This window comes from Sebastes fasciatus, chromosome 24 (genome assembly GCF_043250625.1).
Source record: "Sebastes fasciatus isolate fSebFas1 chromosome 24, fSebFas1.pri, whole genome shotgun sequence".
Classification (NCBI taxonomy): Eukaryota; Metazoa; Chordata; class Actinopteri; order Perciformes; family Sebastidae; genus Sebastes; species Sebastes fasciatus.
Window position 1 is genome coordinate 5339260 of NC_133818.1, and position 26511 is coordinate 5365770.

Genomic DNA, 26511 nt, shown 5'->3' on the forward strand with positions numbered 1-26511 from the left:
ACCTCTGACCTCCAGATATGTGAATGAAAATGGGTTCTATATACATACATGTGCATAAGCAGAATATTTGTCCACTCCCATGTCGATAAGAGCATTAAATACTTGACAAATCTCCCTTTAAGGTACATTTTGAACGGATAAAAAATCATGTTAATTGATTGACAGCTTTCATTTTTAGTGAATTAAAGTAGAGGAAGACAGTTGTTGAATAAAATAAATAAAATAAATAAAATAAATAAAATAAATAAAATAAATAAAATAAATAAAATAAATATCTATTTATGTCATATTTTATCAACTAATTAATGGCTACATTTATTTTTAATATTATTTTTGCTGCATTTAATCACATATTTATTCATTTATTGAGTCATGTATTTATTTAGTTTTTATTTTTATGTCTTGAGGCCATTGTCTGGCCATTCTTGAGGAATGCAGACTGTCTGAATTTTCAGAGGTTTTTTAGTGGATGAAAGTAGAAGAACAAAAGGCAGTTGTTGGCGATTCTTGCTTTACATTCAACCTCTGCCAAAAAAAAGTGAAACCCACACAAACAAACGTCTGTAAGAAGCTGAGATTCCCCACAGTGGCTGTCTGATGTTTCCCTTTTTGTTGATGTGTGTGATACCAAAACTCCAACAAGCAGCTCATTACCTTTGTCTCATATCATCACAGAACACCTCTGTCTCCCGGTGCAAGCTAAAAGCTGGACGCTATTTTTGGCAACAACAAAAAAAAATCCATTTAACGCACTCATTTGCATAGCGTCTGATATCTTTGCTCCAACATTTTGGCTGGCTTTCATCTATCAAACCGCCGGATTCTCGTGATTCAAAGCACAACCTCAATTAATTAGCAATACGCAAATCAATTGTTGCCTGAGGTCAAACAGATTGCAGTCTATTTAAAAGATTGGACGTCCACTTAACATGATTTGCGGGCGTTATCTCAAAAGACACTCTTGATTAACTGGGGTTTCTATTCCCCTAATGCGCGACAAATACGCGGCTGAATCAATCAGGAGATGTGGATGAAGGTCTTGCTGAGCACGAGCAGCACGAGCACTGGTGGTTGACAAGAAGTGTGCACATGTGTGGGATGTATATCCATAAGCCAATAACTGAAAACAGCAGAGCATGCAGTGGGGCAAAGGTTCATGGGAAGCCTAGTGACCAAGTTTTTTTTCCCTGGCTTGTAAGTGGCTAATTAAAGTGACCTCACTGGTATCCCATCTGCCACCACGGCACAGAGCCACCGATTATTGGCTGCCATGTAAGCATGTTAATCCAGTGAAGAGCCAGGTAACCGTAAACACACACACAAACGTTGGCAACATGCGCAGACGGCTCGCTCGGCTCATTCACATTCAGATAAGCACTCGGCGACGCTTAAACAAAGATTAAGACTCTGACAGTGAGACTGAAATCCTGTTAGCGTGTTTGTGCACAGGTGGAGGGGAGATATCTTTGTGGAGAAGCGGAGAACCTTTGCGTCCCCCCAGGAGCCACAAAGACGACACAGCGTGCAGGAAATTACAGCAATCCAGCATGATGACAATGAGCAAACGCGGCTGGAATGACAACGGCTGAGTGAGGTGGCGGCGGCGGTGGCGGTGGCGAGGTTGTCCCCCTCTTCGATAAGCGCTTTTTGAGGACATAATGGAGTCTTTGTCTATAATGCAGAGCCGCAGTCTCGCCAGCAGCCGCCTGGCGTCCAATGAGAACAATCCATCTGGGCGACCCCTTGCCATGGCGACAAATGCATCTGTCTCCATGGGGACCTGTGCAGGACCCAATCAGGGATAAGCTTTATATGTTTCCCAGCTAATAGAACTGCTTTCTCTTGGACTCTCATATTGCTGCTCCTCTATCTAATTCACCACTACGGTACATCCGCCCCCTTTAAAGAGTCTCACCCGAGCAGGGAATGTACTACACACAATAAGTCTACACAAAGGTCAGACTAGTGGCGAACCACCAATCTTGCACAGTAAAAGTGTGGAGACGTGGACAGATGTAGCCAGATAGATATGAAATTAAGTTATGTTCAGCTTCCTAACATCCTCTTTATAAAAGCAACTCCTTGCATTGCATTCATACAGTCCAAATACAAACACCTTTTACAGTTTACAGCAGGGGTCAAAGGTCCTTTAGATGCAGGTTGTTCGGGCATTTTTCTTTATTTGGTATGTCAGGATCCGTCCATACAGGATCTGACCTCTGAAATGATGGTTTACAGGTAATTTTCAGATGGTATATCATGACTTCCTGTGCCATTAATTAATTGATAAAATGTGACGTAAATTGATTTCTGATGATAATTATGATGGGGAGAATGGGCTAGAATAAAATAAATAAAAAATAAATGTAAAAATAAATTAATTAAAAAATAAATAAAAATAATAATAAATTCATGAAATAAATAAATAATTTTGAAATGAATATATAAATAAAAAATAAATGCAAAAATAAATAAATCAATGAAAAATATATAAAAATAAATACAAAAATACATAAAAGGGAAAAAATTAAACAGAAGAGTAAATAAATAAGGGAATTAATAAAAAGATAAATAAATAAAGAAGCAAATTAATCAAGAATATACATTTATGTCACATTCTATCAATTAATTAATAGCTAAAATATTTTTTTATATTAATTTTGCTGCATTTAAAAACGTATTTATTAATTTATTGAGTCATTTATTTATTTATTCTTTTATTTTTCATTTTGGCAGGTTCCGTCCTCCATAATATACCTCCGACTGAACAGGAAGTCATGATATACCAACTGGAAATTACCTGTAAACCATCATTTCAAAGGTCAGATCCTGTATAAACTGCTACTGACACACCAAACAAACAGAAATTGGATGAAATACCCGAACAAACTGTGACTAAAGGACCTTCAACTCCTGCTGTGAACTGTAAAAAGCTGTTGTATCTGGACTGTGAGGAGTTGCTTTAATAAAGAGGATGTTAGGAAGCTGAATATAAGCGAGAAGTTAAATTCAGAGGCATCAGTGGGATATTTTAAATATGTGATAAATCTTTGGAACGACTCTTAAATATTTCATTCCTCCCCTGGTGGTGGCTCTGCCCTCGTCTGCGCTATAGCACTGGGACCATTAAAATGTACAGGATTTTCTCCACCAACTTAATGAGAAGATAAGCAGTTAATGTGAAATCCTCTGGACTTTTGCGTGAGTAAAGCACTGAATGCCTATCGCCTAATTAAGGCATCAAGTCGGCTCCGACTCCCGATTTGCCGTCCCTCTCCGTCACACCTCGGCGGCTGCGAGATGGAGGAGCAGCTCATGAATTAGAGGTTACTGGAGTTATGACAAGAGCATTGTTCTCCCATTCAAAGCAAAAGCAATGCATCAACCCACCGTTTGCTGACGACAAGGTCAAGTGACTGAGAGAAATATCACTCAAGTACTCAGACGAAATGGCCAGAACAAAGAAATGAAGAAGGGCGAGAGCGCCATATTGATTCTTAATGGTATAAAGACAAAGTGCTGATTGCAGGAAACTACTGCCAGAAGTCAATGACTGTTATTGAAAAGAGATAGAAGTTGAGTCCCGGAAACTTTTGTTTTTGATTTGTCGGTTCTAAGTGTTTATTAGAGCTATATATTTAGTATTTTTGGGCATTTTTTATGCCTTTATTTGCAATATAAAAGTAGAGAGATGACAGGAAACGTAGGGCGAGAGAGATGACGTAGTGTGTATCTAGCTTCTAGCTTGTAATACCTTTGTTTAACAGTTGTATAAGTAAGTACTTTAGTAAATATACCTACACAGGTTCACAGAAAACACGTTCCAACTCGTCAAATACTGCTGCTTGCTCAGAGGCCCCTCGGCGTCTGATACCGACGCACCGAGGCACCCTTTAGCGTCTATATGAGACGCACCGGACTTTTAACTCCAATGTCTGAATGAGCAACTGATGTCGTATAAAGTCTGCGTAGGGTCAGTCTCTCTTACCTGGAGAATTGCTGCTGCATTGAAACCATCTGCGCCCGTCCCAGCTCGGACTCCTCCGTCACTTCCCGGAGACGCTTCTCGCCCTCCAGTCGCAGGCGTCGCTCTTCCTCTAGCTCGTGGATCAGCTTTTCTCGCTGCGGGACGCAAAAATAAGTACCTGTCAGTGAGTGTGGTGTGTGGCCTAAAGGCTCAAAAGATCATCCACAAAGTCAACATATTTCTGGTCCTTGAGTGTAAAGCCCCGACAATCCCTAAGATGTTTGCTGCTGTGACGCTCCTTGGGAAAAGGGCAAGTGAAAACACAATGTCTCAACATCACGATCATCAAAACAAACATCCTTCTTTTGTCTAAAATCCAACACAGGTCATCCTGTTTTTCTCTCATACGTTAGGGATGAAATAGAATAAGAGAATAAGAGCATGATGACATTTAAGACGGCATTACTTCCACAGTTTGTTGTTGCTTTAATGAACTGTTGCTATGACAGAAAGTTCACACTAAATGTCAAACAAACAAACCTCAATCTTTCTCTGTGCTCTTCTCATTTCATTTCAGTGCAACATTAAAGGAACAGTATGTATGTTTTTACACGTATAAACGTGTTTTTATTGCCAATGTATGAACAGGTTTTAACCTAACCTAAAAAATGAGACCTAGACTGCTTTTAATGTGCAGAATCCGGGCCTGTTGTTCCAGGAAAATCCAACGTCATGCGCACTCGCGAGTTCCTTCAGGGCTAACAGTATGCAACGATAGTAGGCCTATAAGCCAAGTATACTTAGTCTTTTCTGTATACTTGTCAGTATAAGACAAGTTAAACTGTTCTGTATACTTGTCAGTATGAGCCAAGTATACGTATGTATACTTTTGTTAAGTATATAAAAAGTAAACTGAGTGTATACTCTCTTATTTTAAGATTAAAAGAAGTATAATAATAGCACGCTTGAATAAACTTCTTTTTGGTAAAGGTGGCGTAAGATGACATCTTCCCCACACACACAAACTGTGCTCTGTTCTTGCATGCTTTCTTTAGTTTTACAATGTTGTTGCTTGGTAACTTTGCAAAAAAAGTATTTTTTAAGAGTACATATGACCTCACTTGACTTAACCTTTGAAGGATTATGAATTCAGAAGCTAGAACTAGTAAGTGAGAGGCAGGTAGTAGAAGTGGAGAGGTTCCTTTGTGACTAAATTAAAGCTCAATAATTTACACCATCTCGCCTTTCACTCCTTTCTCCTGCTCATGGCCGCTCTCTCTGGTGCAAGTTAACCCCGTCATCCTCCTCATGAGGATCTTCTTTTTTTGGTGTGCAAGGTCTCCACAGATCACCATTTTTATCTGCCCTTTTTCACCAGAGACAATCCCAAAATGAAAGCTCTCTTTTTCTCACTTTTTTTAATTGGATTCTTCTCCGTCTGACGGCCACCTGCTCCCCAAAGAGAGAAACGTCCTCGCTTCAAACCCCGACTTCAAAAGAGCGTGGCCCTGTGCTGGCACGCTCCCTCCTTCAGGAGAGGGAAGAATTTGGCATTGCGACTGAGGGAAAAAGTTGCGGAGGAGCTTTGAGCAGCGAGGCTGAGGATTTTAGTTGACATTGTGTTCGTCTCAGGGTCTCTACACAACAGACTGACAATTTATGACAATGCAATTGGCTCCGTTTTCTTGGCTGAAGGTTGATAAGTGATCAGCCTGCTGTCACTATCTTGTCAGGTTTATCAGCTGGAAATACAAGACTGTAAAATTGCTGGAAATTGCTTCGAGGCGAAAGAGTAAAAATGGAAAAAGTTGCAAACTAAGATGCAGTTATTGCTGAGTAAGAGATTTGAATGTGAGTTGCACTATTTATTTGGCTTAACAAAGAGCAGACATTTTTCATTACACTGTCATTCTCTGGCTGTAAATTTAGGAGAGGATTATCCTGTCAGTCCTTAGTAAAAGATTATAAATCATCATCTGAAAGGTGAGATCAGTGACAGAGAAGAAGAAAAAGAAAAGGTCTGTGATGCCTTTTCAGTAGGCAACACAAAATGAATATATGTCTCTGACTCTAGAGCTCATCTTTATGTCTTCCTCTCCGCGTTAAGCACCGATAATGGTGTCATTATTCAGTGCGAGGCCACAGAGATGCTGTTTCACACACAAGCATTATGAGGACATCTAGTGGCGTGAGACAAAACATCCTTGTGATGATCTTTTTGCTAACATGATTTAAAAGCTGCACCGTGAAATTAAACTGCAAAGAAAAGCATCCAAACAACTGGAAAGTCTGTAAATCACAGAGTATTTTAGAAACTGTGACCGTGCTGCCTTGAATGCAATCATTACAGTTTGTTCCTTGGCATGAATTCTGTCACAAAAGCAGATTGTAACTGGGCGAATGGAGAATATTAAACCCGAGTCCCCCATTAAAACCAGTTCTGGTCCTCGCCGTGGCTATAAATCCACGGCTACTATGCGAAGCGGCTCTTTACACAACAGGGAGGAGCTCCCTGTCAGGAGTAATGGCCGCTGTAAATCCAGCCGCACAGAGGCATAAAGTAGTTCATCCCCCTGCCAAGAGCTGGACCTATATATCTGGACCCAGACCAATGACTTTCTGGCTCTTCTTCACCTTCTCTCTTCACGGAAAGAGATGATGTAAAGAAGGTCATCCCTGCAGTTTGCACGATTACTAATATTTACTTACATGGCAACCCTTTTTTTCCCTTAAGGATGGATTTTAACGATACAAACATAAAAAGCTGCTAATTACAAGAGCAACAAAGGGCTTTTCTTTACTGCACCTAATGTGTACAGTATTGTTCAGCAACTTGGCCTGGATTATCACAAAAGCACGGTAGCTTTAGCCCGGATTTTTTTGTTGCCCACATGGCCTAACTATAACGCCCCCCGGCATAAACCACCGACCACTATGTGTCTGCTGACAGAGCCTTGCCAGCAACCTCAATAACAACGCAGGATTTATGGTGCACGTTGTAGTAAAAAAAAAAGCCCTCTATTGCTTTTGTTCAATATATAATTTCAGCGATTTAACAAGGCCTGAGGCCATTAAATCAAACATTACCATATCTTTATGTGGCCAGAAACCCCTGAGCAATACATTACAGTTCTTCTCGGTTGAAATGTTTATTGTCTGCACAAACTTCAGTGTGCTAATTGAAAGCATATTCCTAAATAATAAAAAAGGCAACACGCCCTGGGAAGATATCTTAACACAGATAAGATGTGGTGAACACATGCAACTTTCTGTGAGAACATTTACTTTAGTTAATCCAGCGATTGAGGAGATAATCCCCCTCACTTCACTTCACTGTCTGGATGACATGCAGTACCCTGTTTGTCCTGTGGAGGGCAACATTTCCTTGGAATAAAACTCTAACAAAGCCAGCTCTAACAAACAATACAGTGGAAGCAAAAAAAAAGCAAAGAAAAAAAAAGCAATATCAAATGGAATAGGCAGAGTAATCTATAAAATGGCCCGGGTAGGATTTTTATACCGGAGCCATATATCTGAGACAAGCCCAGATTGTGTGTTTCAGGATTAAATATGACCTCTGTGCTCAGGCTTCTTTCATTTCCTGGTTGATCTGGATATGACCGGATTTATCACCATCATGTAAAGAGATTAAATGGATGCTATCGATTTCAATAAATAAAAAACAGGGATAAAAGAGAAACCAAACTTATGTCCTTCCTCCTCTGTATCGACATATGTCTGAAATCATATTAGCTGCAGTGGAGCCCAGAATGAACTCTGTAATTGGGCAGCATTAGATGGTAATGGTATTCATCCGAAGACTGGAACCCCCCTGGTACCCTCCAAGATGCACAGAGGACGCTAAATTAATTAGAGACCTCTGCCTCTGCTTGTTGTGCTGCCTCCCATAAAAGAAAAGCTGCAGGTTAAGTGCATGTGTGCGTCGCTGTGGCTCTAGTTCTGTACGTTGCAGCTGCAACTGTATGTATATGTGTTCATGCAGGGTTTGGGGGTACAGTTCAGGGGGCTCAATAATCTCTTCATTACACAGAAAACCCCCCCTCCTCTTCAGTTGGAGCTCTTTGCCTAATCAAAGGGCCGGGAGCGGATCTCTGGCTCGCTGCTAAAGCAAACATCAGGGACACAATACACCGCGCAGGTTCTTCATTCATAAATAAAACATGTCACTTTGTGTGTGTGCATGTGTGTGTGTGTGTGTGTGTGTCAGTGTGCTCGTCAGCAATTCAAATGAAAGTGTAACATGAGGAGGATTTGGCCACATGGCACACATATGTGATGCCAGGTCACAAAGACACAATAACAAAAGTGTGTTTAAATGAAATGTCATTCAAAGTATTTCCATGATATAATATTAAATATGTCTACTGGAACATGTGTTTACTGAGGCGACTTGTTATAGGAATAAAACAGTGTTTTATTCACTAAAAATCTGCGTCCCCCAGGGCTCCATCAATTCAATTATCATGGAGAGCCACTACATTAGAGTGTAGCACTTCTCTCCGAGACAGCCGCAGGCACTATACCAAATAATACACACACCCCAGGAATATGCTAAATCATCGAGAGGCCCATTTATCATTGCCAAGGGAGCTCGTCCCACCCCCGACCCGCACCCACCCAACCCACGCACCGGTCCGAGTCATTCAGTCACACACAAACACACTCTGGAGAGTGAGTGAAAAGGGACGGTGTGGAGATGCGATTTGGGCCCGGCTGTCAGCGCTCGTCACGAGGTGAATGTGCCGAGCGCTGGAGGGGTGGGAGTGGGGGGACCCCATCTCGGCCGTCGCCGCTGTCCGTGGCTGATAAGGCCAATCTGCAGAGACAGCACCTGAGTCCCCCTCATGGTCCCCAGACCTCCACGCTGTCACACACCCTCCAAACAGCTGTCAGAAACACTCTATGAAGGTCCCTCCGCGTTCTCCATGAAGTCTTTTAAGCCCCTTGAAACCTTTCTTTATCTGCTGGAAGCACACTACAAAAGGTGCTTTTTACGGTAGTTTAAACATTCATAAATCAATGTCAAATAAAGCATGATACGGTCTAATTACCACAAACTAATTAAACCAGGCGGACGCCCGAACTAATACAGTATACCAAATTAACAATGCCAATCAGTTGCTGTCTCTGTGTGGCTCCTCTGCTCGTCCAACTAGGAAAGCTCTGGCTCAGGAAGAACAGCTGTTGTCTTCGCAATCCAGACGATTTCTTGTAAAGATTCAACCCAGTTGGGGAAAAGATGCCGTGTAGAAGACGCTAGTTCTTAGTTGTTTACTAAAAAGGAATACTTCACCCACAAAATGACCATTTGTATATCAATTTCTGCTAATAAATCCCCCTAAATGTTACACATTGTTCCTTTAAATGTGTATATTTCCCTTCATGCAGCGTTTCAAACTATGTCACATGAATCTTGCAGACTGCAGCACATTGAGAAATCTGTTTTTAGCTGATTCCTATCTTGCCTCGAGGGCCTATTTCACCATACTGTGCTCTCACTTTATATTCACGAATTCAGCAGCTCCGCTCTTATCTTGAAACACTCTGGAGAAATCAGATTTTTAAATAAGCGAGTTACACAATTAAGTTCAAGCGAAAAACATTTCCCCTTTATCGTTCATATACTGTATGCTTCACTCAGCCATGAACCAATCTAAGTCCCTGTGTGTGAGACTCGTATCTGTTTAAGCTCAGATATCAGAGAGCGTCCGCAAAACCCAAAGAAAAATAAAGTCTCTCAAAGCGAGCTGTTGTTTAGACAGCCGTTTCCAGCGGTCATAATCTTACCTAACAGTTTAAAAAGCCTTTTTAAATGGAGCGCCCAGCCCCCTCAGCGGTGCAGCCAGGCACTGCTGCCTTTACGAGCCCACTTCTGTTTTCTCCCCGACAGGAAACCCGGCATCCTGCTCCTGACGGACTAAGATTGCACTTCAGAGTGGCATCAAAAGCGAGCGGCAGACGGAGAGCGGCCCTGCCCTGCACCACGCCTCTGGGCTTGGGTGTGAGGAATTCCAGAGAAAACCTACAGCAGCGTCGATGCCGTGAATGAGCGGTTTCACTTCACACACACAGGGAAGGCTTGTTGGAAAAGGCCCTCATAGAATAAACCATGACCTGTGCTCTATCAAACACCTGACGGGAAATCCACTGTTTTTCTTGTAAGAGTTTTAAACATCGCACGCCAAAAGCACCATGTCCGAGCCCTAATAAAAAGTTTGAAGACAGATCTGGTGGCTGTTAGACCGTATCGCTCCGAATGCATCTTGTGTGGCCGTGAAATACTCCGCGGATTCATACCCTGAGCCTAAACGCTGATTGCCCAGCAAATTATTCATGCGATTCTCCCAAATGATCCATAACAAAAGAGTGTTGTACTTTTGCACTGCCAGTAGCCGTCGTGTTTCACAACAGGAGACCCAATTAAAAACACAAGCTCCTCAGTAAACTGCGTTGTTAATGCTGTTTCATTTACACTCAGGGCTGTGGAGCTGTGCGAGCAAGACCTTGAGGCTTATAGCTCCTTGCGCAATCGTAAAGATGCATTCTTTTCCAGCACAAAGCGCTGGTAATGGTGCCGCGTAACACGTCCCCCGCGGAAGGAACCGGCGCAGGACTGCAATGGGTGGCACCGACGATTTCTGTGTCTCTGATCGCGTTACACAGAAGACACTAATGGATGTAGAGAGAGGACAGACCAAGGCAGGGAACAGAGAGGCATCAGATACAGAGGAGGGGTAGAGCCACTTCAAAAGTCTGTGGCTGTTTTAATCTGTCTCTCTAGGTTAGCCCCTTGGCAGGCGAGGATGGGGGGTTGGGGAGTGGGCATAGAAGTGGGCGTCGGGGTGAGGGGCACAGCAGGCTGTGGCTGGTGAGCAGTTCCCACTGCACACCGCCAGCACTTTGACAATTATCTCCTTGATGCAGCAGTCTCTTTTTCATTTCCATTGAAGATCCGTGCCCGAGCTCCGAAGCCTCCCAGGAATGCCAGAGAGAGAGAGTGCAAGGGGACTCCAACGGGGATAATCCCAATTTCAAATGGAGCTTAGTGATATCCCCCTCCTCCCTTTCTTCCTCCTCCATCCATCCACCCCCCACCCCTCACCCTCCTCCTGTCTGGCACAGATAACTCATCCCTCTCTCTCTTTCTCAGCCCAGTGCATGCGCAGACAGCGATTCACACAAGTAATAATTAGCATGTCATCCACTACTCGCGTGAGTCTGAGAGCCGGGCCCTTCAAGGAGTCTCGCAGCGTGCCGAGTGATATATATAATTCTCGGGCTGTGTTTATGTCGGAGGATGCAAGGTTAGTGTTACAGGAGGAGGTGCTGACACACTGAGGAGCTGAATTATAGTATGTACACACAGAGGTACCAAAGAGAAGGGAAAAGTGAAACTATGGAAACGCAGGTTATTATAAGGTTCAGGAACAAGACCATGCTTTTCCACCTCACTAATTCCTCCACCTGTGCCTCATTAACTCAATCACCTGCATAGGCATGTCAAACCCTCTTCTCTTGTCTTGTCCTCTCTCAGCAGAGCGGCACAGCAGCTCAGTCCAAGTCCTGGACTTGTACCCGGAGAAATGATGAAGCACAAAGCTCATTGAGGCGTAGTCTCCGGCCACACCACAACCACGTGATCGACCCCTTTTCATCCCTCTCTACGACCCCAAATGATCCCACCAAACTCAAACCTTTGGCTCAAGTTCCTCCTCCGATAACCGACCCCTTTTCATCCCTCTCCCCGACCCGAATCATCCGACAGTATACAACCTTTACGACCAATCTTTAGCTCCCGTTCATCCTCTGGTAACCGTCCCCTTTTCGTCCCTCTCCTCGTCCCCCCTTTATCCAACCGAACACGACCCTCACCCAATCATCACACCGAACTCGACCCTTACGACCAACCTTCGGCTCCCGTTCATCCTCCGTTAACCGCCCCCTTTTTACACGACCCTTACCCAATCTTTCCTACATCCCAATGTACCGTACTAACGGCGTGGTCTTTGTTAAATGCTATAAGTTAAAGGTGAAAAGAGGTTAAAAAATGGATGTTTTGGGTTTCTGTTCAATCATTTGTTCTTTGGTCTGGACTAAGTGAACCATACAGGTGTGAAAGTGTCCTTAACTGATCAGTTTAGCCTTCTTTATTCCTACAATCCATCATGCAGTGACGCTATAGCTGCTCTCATGACTCTGATGGTCACGCAGTGATATGTAGGAGTCATCGGAGGATGCACGCATTCCAGCATCTATACTAGTATCCGTGGAAATTGATACAGGTTCCACGTACACATTCATAACTAGGATGGCAGTATTGAAAGGGTCACAAAGAGGCCAAAGGGACAGGGAGATGGTCATCTCTGTCTGCAGGTAACTCCTTTTACTCTGATTTAGACGCTGTTATATTCAGTGCTTACATTTATGAACTGATGCAAAACTAATGTCAATTTTCCACAAGAAGAACCGTTCACATGGTACATTCACTTCTCCATCAACCCATAACATATCTCTGTGTTTAAAATAAGTTCACGCCCTTGAGTCCAGCTCCAGGGGCGCCGTTCTAGATCTGACCCCGATACCTGACCTCCTGGACCGTGGGGAGACGCCAGAAGAAAAAGCAAGCGCTCCTCCTTCAGGGATCAATAGAAAAATCGCACAAAACTGTGCGAGAATCTCGCAGTGTATCAGCCTTTGTGTGCTGTTGCTTTAGGCCTGCTGCCATAAAGAGAACGAGAGGCGTCACTGGGGTGCAGTCAAACAGCTGGGCCTGTGGTTAAAGCCTCTGCTCGGAGGCTGCAATCAGCTGAGCTCATCACGTGGTTCACTTTCTGACCTCCCTGACACATATACCGTACAGTGTGCACACGTTCAGACACAAAAGATATGCACTTATGTACATATATATCTCCACCTGAACTCTTTCCCCTGCTTACATAAGATCTCTTGGAAAAAGAAGTGAAAGCACAACATCAGCAATTTGCAGTAAAGCCGAACACAATGCAGTGTTGACAGATTAAGTCTTAGCTGGAGCTTTATAATGTTACACAACCTGACCAGGCATCAGAGTACCTGTTCCTGCAGAATGGCTGGAGTTCATCCAACCTGCTGCTAACACAGGACAAGTACAAATATTTCTCCATAGCACGGATTATAGAAAACTGACAAATACAGATTGGATTCTTTGTCTCTTTTACTTGTTTTTTTATCAGATATTTCCTACTTCTAAGCATTCGTTTTGATCATTTGAGACTGGATTTGATTTTGACACATTGTTGTACAGTTGGTATTGTTTAGTAACCGTGCATGGCAGTTGAATTCTCGTGATTCAAGGCTTTAAGTAATGCATTTCTTCATTGAAAGAAGAGCAAAGAACGACACTGAAGGCTTTTCTCAATGGAAAAAAATGTTTCCGCTCTCCTCCCAAGTCCGACTGGCTGAGTTTGACTGACAGATGGTTCATCCAATCACCTCCTAAGTATTTTTTCAAAGTGCCTGCCCTTTTCCAAACTTCTGCTTTCATTTCTCCAGAATTGTCTTCTTCAAGTGTTGAGACACTAAACGCTGACTCTGGCGGCTTGGCACAGCTTGACAGTGTGTGTGTGTGTGGGTGTGTGAAGTGAGCACACTGTGGCTTTTTTGGCTTTGCGCAGATTATAGTGATCGAGCAGTTGCACTGTACTTTACCATTGTTCCTTCGCTCTTGCTCCGTGCGACTTCCCTCTGCAGGCGAGCCACGGCCAGCTTTTCCCTAAAGGAAGAGAGAGAATAAAGAGTGAGTCAACGTGTGACTGTTGTTTAGCGGCTGACACAGGCAGCCCTGAGATTGACGACAATATTTTTTGCATTATAGAAGCACCAATTCAGTTTTCCCCTTCTTTTTGAAGCTTCATCTTTGTCTGCCTAACTGGAGAAACCTCACAGGCCTGCCAGCAAACACACAAACACACAGCGAGGAGACGGGGTCGTCCGCTCACCACGCAAAACAGAGAGCTTGCAGTTCTGTCCAGACAAAAATAGCTCAGAGGAAACAAAAAAGCAGGGCATCCTCGCGCCAGACCTTACACACTCATAACACACACACACTCACAAACACACACACGTGAACCAGGCGAAAACAAAGAAATTGACTGTGCGCGTCCAATCCGTTCCCCACGTGAGGGCATTCCAGACTTTAATGGGGTAAATCTTGGCACACTAGCACGGATAATAAAGAACCTAGTTTCTTTCATGGCCTCTCCTGAGGTATCACAACAACTGAAGCGCTGCTCCAGGACTACCCAGCCTGAATCTGACAGCCGTTTGTTGAAATCTTGTCGTTTCTGCAAGTGTTTGGAAGTACAGAAAAAAAATGTTGAGGAGGAAAAAACACCTCCTCTGGCAGTGTAACACATGTTTGGATCTTCACAATCTGCTGGTTCAAGACCAAAAAAATCATTCTAATGTCAAATCCTGCATTAGCATTCATGTAAATATGGTGCTCTAAATGTCAACATTGAGGCACATGGTGTCTGCCAATTATCACCCTTACATACATAGCATTAGGTATGCCAATCAAGTCACTAATTAAGCTAATTTATGCATTCATTAGCAAATATTTAAACTAACATAAGACATGCTTTGTTGTCCCAAAGGACTCAGGTGTAGCTCACAGATTGATTCCAAAAAACAAGAAAATAACGCGTTAAGCACGTAAAAATTATGAAAATGAAGGGTTAAAGCAGGCTCCAGAATAAAATCAGGACATCTATTGTGTATGAGAGGAAAGTTTTCATCAACGTATTGTTCCAGACTTTCTGTGCTCACAATACATCACACAAAGCCACTTGATATGGGACCACGGGACCTAATAAAGGAGTGTATACAGCAGACAGCCACAAGTAATCACAATCACCTGCACATTTTTCACATTTCTTCCGTGGTGCAGACACCCAAATCCCCTCGCCGACCTCCCCCAACACCCTAAAATAACTCATGACTAACATCTTCTCGTCGCCTTTGACAAGACATCATTGTTTCTGAGCGGCTTACCTGTCGGGAAACCCCCCCCTAGGTGATTAAGAGGCAGCTGTGGATGTATGGTTGACGGATGAATCGACCGTCTGGCTGAGCTACGAGCCGGTGGCAGCTATTCCCACCGCCGTTGTCTAATGGGACCGGACTGAATTAGGCAAAGCCGAGGCTGGCACGCCGATTGTGAAACAACCGGTGACAAATCTGTGAGGAAGTCAAGTGAGGCTGCGAGACAAGGGGTGTGTGTTTGGGTGTGCATTTTTGGTTTATGTGCATTCATAAATGTGGGTGTGGGAACATGCATTCAGTAGGTGTTGTTTATGTGTGACCACTCATAACTACGGTGTGAAAGTGTATGACGGCATGCTCCACACCTGACTGACTAATCATGTTCCAGTTACACAATGTGTCTCTTCCCATTACAACATACTGGATGTTTCAAACCATTACACTACCTGGAGGAAAGAAAATGTCTCTGGGACTTCTCACTGCAGATATTGTTTTGTTTAACAGGACCAGCCTGGCATTCCTCCAGTCTGTGTTATGGCTGAGCGTCGGCCCTGTAAGGGGTTAAGTTTCAGGCCACTTATATGCACAGGCATGTTCCAGGAGCAGCGGAGCATGAGCCAAAAGCGCCCGGAGAAAATCATCGCCAAATATAGAGCAATTTGACATTCTGTGTTAAACATAATTATAGTAACTGGCACAAGCGGTAGTCAAAACAGTATCTTAGCGCAGGATGACATTTGCATCCAATTGGCGCTGACGTGGAATTATGTAAAGTCATCTGTAATCTGCTATATTCTGTATTAGATGTTTGTTGTTGGAAAAAAAAAGTGGAGACATCATAATTAAAGGGATGGTTTGGGTGTTTTGAAGTGGGGTTGTATGAGGTACTTATACATAATCAGAGTATTACCTACAGTAGATGACGATGAGCATGCACACATTAATTGTACCTCACAGAACATGATGGGAGTTGCTGGTCTACAAACTAACCGCTCGAGGCAGCGGTAGATCAGCAAACCCCGAGTACTGCGAGGTAAAATTACTGTTTTTTTCAATGGAGTCTGGTGGCTGTGGCAACGGCAAAGATGTATACAACGGCTTCAATTCCCTGGAAAGACAGATAACTGGTTGCTTTGTGTACTCAACTGTAAGGCAAAAATGTGTCGGGTGCTCTTAGAAAAGGGGGGGAAATAAGGATAGACAGGAAGGTAATCCAGATGCTCCAAAATATTAAAACAAGTGGAAAACGAGGAAGGAAATATATTAAAAAGCCTTTATTATAGTGGCTATAAACCTTTCTTTTAGGTGTCTAAAATCTGTTTTGCTGCTGCCCCGTCCTCAGCAGTACATTACTTTGCTCCCGTGCCGGTACTCCTGTCTGTTTCTCCAAACTGGGGGGCATGCCAACCATCATCTACTATACACTGACTATGGATAAGTACCTCATACAACCCCACTTCAAAACACCCAAACTATCCCTTTAATGTGTCACCAAAAGGGTCAGAACAGCATCATCTTACTGGTCTGGTCTTCTTTTCATCTTCTTTCACTCTTAAAGTCATTTTTTCCATCATTAATATTTCCTGTACTATATATCTAACCACCGTCTACGTGTGGGTGGTTTCTGCTACAAGCCACTTTCTTGTAATGGCCTTGCTGCCAGCTGAAAGTCAGATTTTGACAAAGTAATTACCGTCGTGGCCGTTGTTTCTAATGGTTAAGTAATTAGTGAAATCTGGCAACGCGGCATCGCTATAATAAAGTCTTGCTGGGCGAGAAACATGAGCGGTTAGACGGCTTCGCCAACACTTTTTCCACATTACATAAACTTTATTTGGACGTTTGGAGTATGGAACCATTGCAAAGGAAAATGGAAGCTGTAGCAATACGTTGTGTATATTTCACACTTGGCTGTGACTAAACGGGAATTACTTCAGGCCCCAGTCCATGCCTTTATCCTGTACATCCGAGCATGTGATGAAAGCACAAGCTGACAGTTGACCGTGTATACATTCCTCCTCCTCCTCCTTCTTCTGTTTTTCTTCCAACATAAAGCTCGGCTGAGTGAGTTCCTGGAGCCAATCGTGAGCAGTGTCGACGTGGACCTCCAGCGGTTCCCAGTGACCTGGAATCACCTGATAGCACCGGAGGCCTCACCCCCGCCGAGCCTCAGTGGAGCGGGCCAAACCAGCTGACAACCCCCTGCTCCTCCACACATTTCCTCTAGTATTACTGTTTCTATGCATCAAAAGTGAATGCAGCAAGGACCTTATTTATATGAGATTATACCTGGAATTTAAGGTAAAAACGTCCTTACTTCCTTTAAAATGTACACTTGAGATGCAAGTTAAAGGGGACCTATTATGCTTTTGAGCTATTTTCCCTTTCTTTTAGTGTGTTATGTAGTTTATCTGAGTCCACGCCAAAGGAATAAACACTGCTCCTGAACTGCCTGAAACGCCTCGCTGGAAATTCTCCCTTTTCTTCCGTAACGTGGTGATGTCACCAAGTAACACATCTGTGAAATACCTGCCTAGCAGCTAGTTTGGCACGCCCTCAAACAAAGCTAGTTAGAGCGGAGCTGGAGCGGATGGGTGGGTCAAAAAACACCGGACTTTCGTCCAGTAGACCGCTGTTCATGTCCCGTGTGAAGCCAGAAGTCAGCGTTGATTTATTTGTCACCTAATCAGTACTTATGTTACGACACTTCCGTAATTATTTTAATCCAAACCACGATCTTTTCCTAAACCTAAGTAGTTTCTGTCACCTAACTACCGTACTTCCGGTTCTTGAACTGCCTGAAACGCCGTGATTGAAGTTCTGCCTTTTCTACTATAACGTGGTGATGTCATCAAGTAACACATTTGCATAACGGCTAGTTTGGCAAGCCCTCAAGTCCGAAGAGTTTGGTTTGGTTGACCAATCACAACAGTGGTTAGAAAAGTAAATCATGTAAACATGTTCTAGTAGAAACACAAAATACAAGTATGCACCTCAAAATAAGCATAATAGGTCCTCTTTAAGGTTTATCAGCAATGTTATGCATGAACACATAGTAAGTTTGTACCCCTGCTTGCACACAAATACAAGTTTCCCTCTCATATTTTTAGTTGACACCATCTGCTGTCCACCCACACACCTCAAAAATCATTTCCCTTCTTTTCAAATGCAAATCCAGCAGCATCAAAAGCTCTGCATCCCTCCCTTTGAGATAAGACAGCACATCATGACAGCAGCCTTGTTGCATTCGCAGCAGCTCAACCCTGTTTCCTCCGCACTCAGACACGCTTTTTTTTCCTCCGGCTCACGTTGAGACAACGCGCCGGCTGTTTGCTCCGGAGCGTCACGGCGGCGTGCAAAGACACGATCTGTCAGGGCTGAGGGAGGATCAATCGCCAACCTGAGCTGACACGTTGGACTCGTGTGCTTTGAACTGCATTGTGGGAGGCAGACGTTTAGCTGCGTTTTCATCACTGTTATCACGGCTGCTGCATACAGGTGGTTTAATCCACATTGTTTGCTGTTAAACACATAATGAAAGAGAATAAAAAGTGCTGTCTGTTGGTTTCCTATTTCCCTCCAGTACTGTTCATCTTATTATTATCAAGTGTGGTTAATCTCTCCTCTGTGTAGAAAGATGTTAACAGATTAAACACCACATAATGCTTCAGCCTCTTCCCTGCAGCAGTTACTCACTGACATATAAAAGATGCAAACCACCTTTTCCTGTATTGTCATCGCGGCTTACGGGGAGCTAAACATTTCAATCGTTCTGAACCACAAATGTACACAGAGTGGTCGGCAGGGACGCATAAATGTTTGGATGAGAGCAGCACTGCCATGCATTTATGTATTAGCGTCTGCTCTCCTGCTGGGTTAAGAGCCCTGATACGCACGCAATCCCCCTGGCCCACATAGGGCATCCTGTTCAGAGGGACTCTGGCTACGTTCTGGCTCTGACTACGGACCGGTCATTCCCATCCTTAATCCTCCCGCGGCCGTGTTATGTAACCTTTTGCACCCATCCAAAATTTCACCCCAGTGTTGGACAATGAGCTTAGCGAGGCGTTTGATAAGTTATAACATCCAACCCAGCCTGACAGGAAAACAGAGTTACAACTGCCAGGAGATGGGATGAAAAATGGCTTTGTCTACTCGAGGCTCTAAAAATGTCTGATATCATATTTATAGATCAGAAACTGAGCATTAATACACCTTGCACAACTCCAATTTCTCAAATTTTGGGGCCACATGGATTCATTATTGTTTCGTAAGAACCTGGAAGTGTTGCACAAGTCATTTTTTCAAACACACCTTGTGTCACACCTCACCATCTTGTGTTAATCCCTGTATTAATTACTCATGCAACATTATTGTGTTGTTTCTTTAAGGCGTTAAAGGGCAGGTTCATCTGTTGTATTTTTTTCAAATGGAAACGCCCACTTAGTCGTTTGCAAAAAGCAGTGACGTAGGTGACCAAGGTAAGCTAAGTTTGGATATAACTGAAAGGGTTAGTTTGATTTTTTGAACATATTTTAGAAACCTAAAAAAAGGAGCATGGCGACCGCCATCTAAGTTACTGCATGTACTGACTATAAGGATGTATATACTGTATTCTGTATATGTAGAACGTCATCATGCAGAAACCTACGTCAGGTCACAGGGCTTGGGAAAATAGCATTTTGACACTAAAACTTACGTACTTTGCTACAAAATTAATGAGCCTTTCTTCAGTCAAACACAGAGATGGCATCAAATGAGCCCTCAGTGTAAACACTGCTCCAAGCGTCTGAGGGGTGGGTTCGCACATCTGCGACCGCTCAATCGGTCCCACTGCATTAAGGCAGGTCCAATCAATCACCAAGAAGATGCCGAACGGCGACCTGACCTGCGCCTGTTTCCCCCCGCCTCACCCACAGCTGGTTCCTGACCTCCCGTCTCCCGCCATGGACCCCGTCTGCACCGGAGGGCAGCGGAAAAACAGGAGCCACATGTCAGCAACCCACACACACCCTAACCCAATCCACCCACCCACCCACCCAGCCAGCCAGGCACAATGAGCTTTACCTCACCACGGCAGACCATCAATTATTGACGAGGTGAAATGTGATGAGGTTGTACGGTGAGCACACAAAGAACACGTCTTTTCATGCTGCCACGTGGCCTTGAAATGTCTTCACTTGAAGAAAAGGGACATTTTTAATCAACATGTTTTGTTCTTTGTGTTTTCTAGTGTGTCGGATCACATTTACACGCACATTAAACTGTGAAAAATAGGATGTTTATGACAAAAACATTTTTAAAAAAGCTGTTTTCCTTGAGTGTCTTGTGACAATGTGAGTCATCTAAACACCCTGGCATAACTTCCCCATTATTCATACTTCCTTCTAATATATGGAGTATGGGACTTTGTTTGCACACGTGTGCGTCGCTCTGAGTAATGCAGTCAAACGAGTTGAGATGACCGCGATAAGCGAGATTTATCCAAAGTCAACAACATGTTGAATGCTCCGAGTTGTTTATCCTCTCCTTCTGTGATAACATCAGGAGAGTCTTAATTACACTGCTGCAACATTATCGTAGTTTACATATTGTATGATCTCAGAGCGCAGGATTGATGGATGCAATCTGGGTGAAAATGATTTGTAAACATCTTATCTGCAGAATCAGAGCGAGGGTAATGAGTTAAATGCATCACTTTGTAGGGAAAGATCGGATCAAACGCGCACAAACTTCTGAAGCAGCAGAAATCAGACATGAGGAATCCTCCAAGACTCCTCCTGAGCTCGGAGGAATGCGTGGATTACCCCTGCCCTGACTGTCTGTCTGTCTAAATGTTTTCTCATCCTGCGAGCACGGCCCTGACCTCAATTGTTTTCCCGAGCCGCAGATGCATTCCTGTCCAGACGAAAACGAAACATTGCGGATGAGCAGATGTGCTTTAAAAATGACCGCCCCGCCTGTCTGAGGGGTTTACTCACCAGCGAGGACGGAGCTAGACGCCAACACACGAGGGGCACTCAAAAAACACACGCATGGACACACATGTACAAACACACCAGCAGAGATACGCAGAGACATCCAAACACACTCACATGATTTTGAATCTTTTATGTCCCAAATCATAAAAGAGAGATGACTCCAAAACTGAAAGGATGCAGGGCAAGTTTCACGCCCCACAACGAAGAGAAAAAGCCTCCAGACACACCTTGTTCTGAACTCATTCCCAGCCACACGCTCACATTCCTACAGGTAATAATCCTGTGCGTGTGTCTAAGTTTTTCCAGTGATGGTTGTCTCGCTTGAATCACACACTCTTACACATAATTGAGTTTAAGTAAAAGCTCCCTTCATGCCGGACTACAATTACCTCATGATTTACCTGCGTTTTTTGAGGTGCATTCAGACACGAAGACTGTTTCTCCTGATTCAGGAATTCTGCCAAGACGCATTTAGATGTCTGTTAACGCCAGGGTGTGCTTGAAATCGTGTGTAGACGTGGCCTAAGTAACTTAAAGTGTCGGACGGAGTCTCCCCAATTCTGACGTCAAAAAGGTGTTTGACGAGGATGTTTCAGACACTTTATAGGCATCTGTAGATCGCAGAGGTTGTCAGAGAAGCTGGGGTTGTAGCACAGAAACTTCTTAACTTGCATATCTTAACTGTCTGGTAACCATGGTAATGAGTGAATCAATGTTCCTATCCAAAATTAGGCTACATCCACAGCGTTTTAGGGACATTTCAGAATTAATCTCCGTCCATACTACCACGCCTGAAACCGCATATCATATGACCATTCACGTACACTGGGCATGTGCATGCCGGTGTAAACACGAAGCAGCGCTGGACACGGGAATTGTCGCAAAGCGCTCCAATAATAGCTTTCCTCCTGCACATGTAGGCAGTAGTAGCATTATAAAATGCAGCTGCTAGCAGAGACAACAAGGTCAGCAACGCTTGTAACTCGTTATCCATGTTGAAAGAACCGCTGGTGGTCGTTTGCTTTCTTCTGGAAAAGGTTCACATGATGTGGCGCGACGAATCCTGACTGATAAGACCCAATCAAGAAGTGTACTTTCATGGTACTGTGAAGCTCAATATAAAATAAATCAAGCACTAATTCAGCCACCTCGACATGCTCAGTGGTAAAAAGGCACACACATACTTAAGGCAAGTCACACGTTTCCTCCATTGTTCTGTCTTTCACACCCGGGCTGCTCTGGGTTGGAGTAATTGGGGAACAGGGACTCACATTTACTACTGTACAGTAATACTGGAAGGTTCTGCTGACTCATGGAGACCGTGCAGAGGCTGCAGGGTGTTTTACGCCGGCTGTCAACACATCGTTTTCAGAGAGGCGGGCAAACAGTAGCCCTTTACAGAGGCAGACAAACGGCCGCTTCACACATAATAGAAACAAAGGTATACGGTAAATAGGAGCACTCGAAACCGCCGGTCTGCCTTCTACTGCTGGGTGCACAAGTTGCTGGGCAGCGGGTGCAGAAGTCATACACTATTTTAGCTACTTGATGGGTGCAAATTGAAAGATACACAGATAGAGATAAAGGGAAAATAGCATTCCCGTTCTGGCACTCTGGCATGCTGCTAATAAAGTCATTCAAAGTGACTGCGCTCATTGTAATTCCCTCTAAGCAAAGAGTTTCACCAAATGGCTAAAAGAACAAGAGAGGTGTTTGGACAGGAGTTTTACTGCAGGTGAGCTTCTCCAGCAGCCTCCATCTATTTCCTCTCCAGCTGCGCCAACACCTCCAGCCCCTTGGACCCGGTCCTGCATGTTTCTCCCTCTATTATCCCATGATTTACAGCCCAGATAGCGGGGCGCTGAAGTTTGTTGACATTCCCCGCCCTGCGCAACCTCGAATACGACGCCGTGACCCCCTTTTCGAAAACTCGTAAACGGCTCGCTCCGTTGAGAGCGTCGCCGTGGCGAGGGGGAGAAATATGAAAGTGGTTTTGACTGCTTTGATCTTGTGATAAGAAAGTGTGTCAGCATGAATGGCATGTATAGCAAACAAGGACAACACCGTATTATCTTGTAAACTGTTGGCATGCAGCTCTATGACCTAAAAAACTAATCCCGTTTGGGGGTTTTCTTTTTTTTTTCCAAGAACTGAAACACTTGTGGGCATGAATATGAGAGATATAAACAAAAGTCTGCTATTATACAAAGAGAAATAAACCAGTTCTGTGTGGAAAACAGGCGGTTTAACTGCAAAAACAGCCTTCGCACCTTGGTGAACTCACATGGAGCGACTTCATCCATTTAGAAACCACAAATATGCTCCGTCTCTAATGACATCACTTAACAGTCAGCAAGGGTGTCTGGGCGAAGCTTTGTCTCCAGGCAAAACAGTCAGTGAATGCAATAAGCCATTGATAGCGAGCAAATAAAAGCCCTTTATTGGTTATAAATTGTGTCGGACCATAAAACTTTATGTTTTTCCTGAGTGACATTACTCCAAGTCGAGCCAACAGGAGACACAGAAAGAAAAGACATCTGAGAGTCCCATTTTTCTGCCTTTCTAGCTTGTTAACATTCAGTGAAACGCGAAGCATGAATGCGATGCGTTCTGGCTTCTTTGTATCAAAAAATGCGCAGCCTGGCAAAATGTCAAAATCCCTTATTGAGCTATTTTCAGATTTGCAAAAAACAGGTCCGCACTAGCCTAAGAGAGCTCTGCAGGACTCTTTAAAGAGTTCCCACGTGCTGTTCGTGGGGGAAGATAAATGTAGAGCAGGCTGAGGGGAGGAATGCATTCAAAGCACCCTTAATTGAGCTGGATGGCCTGCAGTCACAGAGCGTCTCAACGAGGCCAGATCCTGAGATGTGCCTCACACGTACACATCATTAAACCGGCTGCTTTGGCTCACGGCTCCACCGTACCAATGAACGCTGCAGAGACAGTGGGAATTACATGGGAAAGTTGTCTGGAAAGAGCTCCCCCACCTCCCTCCTTCAAAATGAAAGTCCCCTGGCTGTCAATGAAGGGGAAGTGCTCCCATGCTGAGGCCCACTGGGCCGGCCATTGAACAGGGGAACATTCCTCAGTAATTCAGTTTGACCTGTACCCAATATGCTAGCTGAGGGTCACTGAATACAGAGCGCCACATACGGGGAGGAAAAATCGGATGTAGAGGAGTGAGAGGCAAAGGGTTGGAGGGGTGGAAGGGAATACGAAAGCACACGTATCAGTATGATCTGCTGGAGAGGTCTATATTTAGTTTAGGGTAATGATTATCACTTTAGTAACGCCAACTGGCATCTAAAATGTCCCAGTGCACGCTTTCTGGGTATCACACAGCTTACAATAACACGTAGACTTCTTCCATTCCGCTCTCTCGTGGCTTTTAAATGCTTAAATGTAGGACGCTTGATGTAGTATATAATGGGACGTGTTGGTTGAACGAGAACATGGCAGCAGAAGGGGGAATAATAACGTGGAGAAATGGTTGCACTGCAGCGTGGTCGGGACGGAGAGAATTACAGTTTTAATTCTATAAAATCAAATCCCTCCACTTGGCAATCCTCTTACGCAGTAATCCCCAGGTAGGTTTCAGAGGGCAGCGGGCTCAAACTGCCCAGAGCAGCGACACATCTGCCCTGGTGGCGGGATGAGATCACCGGCTGCTGCTCTGCTCCCAATAAATGGACAATGTGTCGACAGAAAGTGGACCAAATGGGTAGCCTCTGGGAAGTACAGTAATGATTGCTATTGTGCATGCAATGAGATGCAAATAGTGCATGATGGGATGCATGTCATTGAGGAGAGGAATTTCCCTCATAACATGTCATAGATTTGCTGACCAAAACACTCAAGGGATGATCAGTCACATGCTTGTTGTTGCATTGACGTGTAAGGTCAGGCAAGGTTAACATTGATGTGGCTTTGTTTGGATAACTGTTAACATTATGATAAGCCTGAGCATCTCATAATTTGGGTTACATACTGTACAATGGCATTATTGTGAGTTTGACTTCCAGTAGTACCACTGTTAAACACTTTGGGTTAAAGGTCAGTGTAATAATAACTTTTTCTATAAGGCAATGTTAGATTTGTAAAGTAATACTAGGAAATATGACTTAAAATCGCAATATATTGAATTGTAACCCCTGTATCCTGATACGTATCGTATACGTATCTATATCTACGAAAAGCAATGTGCTGTTGCTCGTATATATATATATATATATATATATATCCCAAAGAGAAACCCTGTGTATGGTACTTAAGTAACAAACCTTCCGTCGTTATTGTTCCTAAACCTAACTAAGTAGTTTTGTTGCCTAAACCTAACCGAGTACTTTCCTGTGAAGATGGAAGTTTATTTTGAAAAGACTATATGCATGTGTTGCTGAACATGGATTTGCAAAAAAATTAGGAATAACGTTTGGTAAGATATACCAACCATTGTATTATGATACGTATTGTATCGCCAGATTCTTGCCAATACACAGCCCTAATTATGTGACTACTGTTGCCAACATCCCATTGGCGTTTCCCATTGTAAAGCATGCACTACATGGCAGAAGCTATTTTTTGCTCTCTGGTTGGGAAGCACCAGTTCCCAGGGCAAAAAAAAAACTCAACTCCAACTCTAAAAAGAGACAGGGAATGGCATTTCTCTCTGGCACTTTGACAACACCAGCAAGAGAGTGATGATACCTCCCATACTCTCCCATGCTCTCATTTTCATGTTCCCTTGCAGTTCTGTTTTTAGAGATAACAAACCAGGCTAAAAATATCAAGCCAGTGAATCCTGAATCCCGCATTTGGCATCCTTGGTTTTTCAGTTTCCAGCATCATACTAGTACTGTGTACTGTAAATATGGCTGACTATGAGGAAAGACCCCTGACCTGCTGTGACTTTGACATATGGACGCTCGCACTGCAGCACTTCACGCTACATTAACAAGGAGCTGCAGAGAAGCTGATCATAACAGAGAGGCCCCATAATCCATATTGCACACCACTTAGCTGTTCCCACACCCAGTTCAACACCAGTCATTTCAGTGTGGGATTAGTGGGAAGAAAATCTTAATCTGCCTGATAGAGAGAGTACAAGGAAAGAAAAGGATGCATTCCTGCACATACAAATCCCCTGCAACACCCGATTATTTTACCTCTGCTTAAACGGCGGGTATCCGTTTGCTTCTGTTATCAATCAGAATCAAAGTGCTTTACGCAGCGCCCCGGCCCCATGCTGTTGCCACTAGCAACAGGACACGCGATTCCCCCCTTGCAACTGGCTAATCGGGCTCAGTGCAAATCAGAGATCATCCCCTGCACATGTGTACAATGCTGCTATATGAAATATGTCCCCTCCTCTGGCGATTATTAAGAAAATTGCAGCTCAGGAGGTGCAGCTGCGTGAATAAACATGCACTGAATAATGTGCATGTATTCTTCTGACAACAAAGTATGGCACATATGTATAGATACCCCCAATCCCCAAACAATGTTAATGTAAATCATCCAATA

The 26511-nt window shown here is 43.8% G+C and overlaps 1 protein-coding gene across 5 annotated transcripts in view; it reads right to left on the reverse strand.

Annotated features, from left to right (window-relative positions):
* The window catches only part of LOC141763142 (nck-associated protein 5-like), a 134341-nt gene that overhangs the window by 51644 nt on the left and 56186 nt on the right, over positions 1 to 26511 (reverse strand). For 4 of the 5 annotated variants that reach the window (XM_074627513.1, XM_074627508.1, XM_074627509.1 and 1 more), the window contains 2 exons: positions 13676 to 13739; positions 3989 to 4122 (listed from right to left, as the gene is read on the reverse strand). In XM_074627513.1, the coding sequence (XP_074483614.1) occupies positions 3989 to 4122; positions 13676 to 13739 (198 nt within the window). Of the gene's footprint in view, positions 1 to 3988; positions 4123 to 13675; positions 13740 to 15019; positions 15171 to 26511 lie in introns of those variants that run through there. The other variant, XM_074627512.1, reaches the window with a different exon arrangement.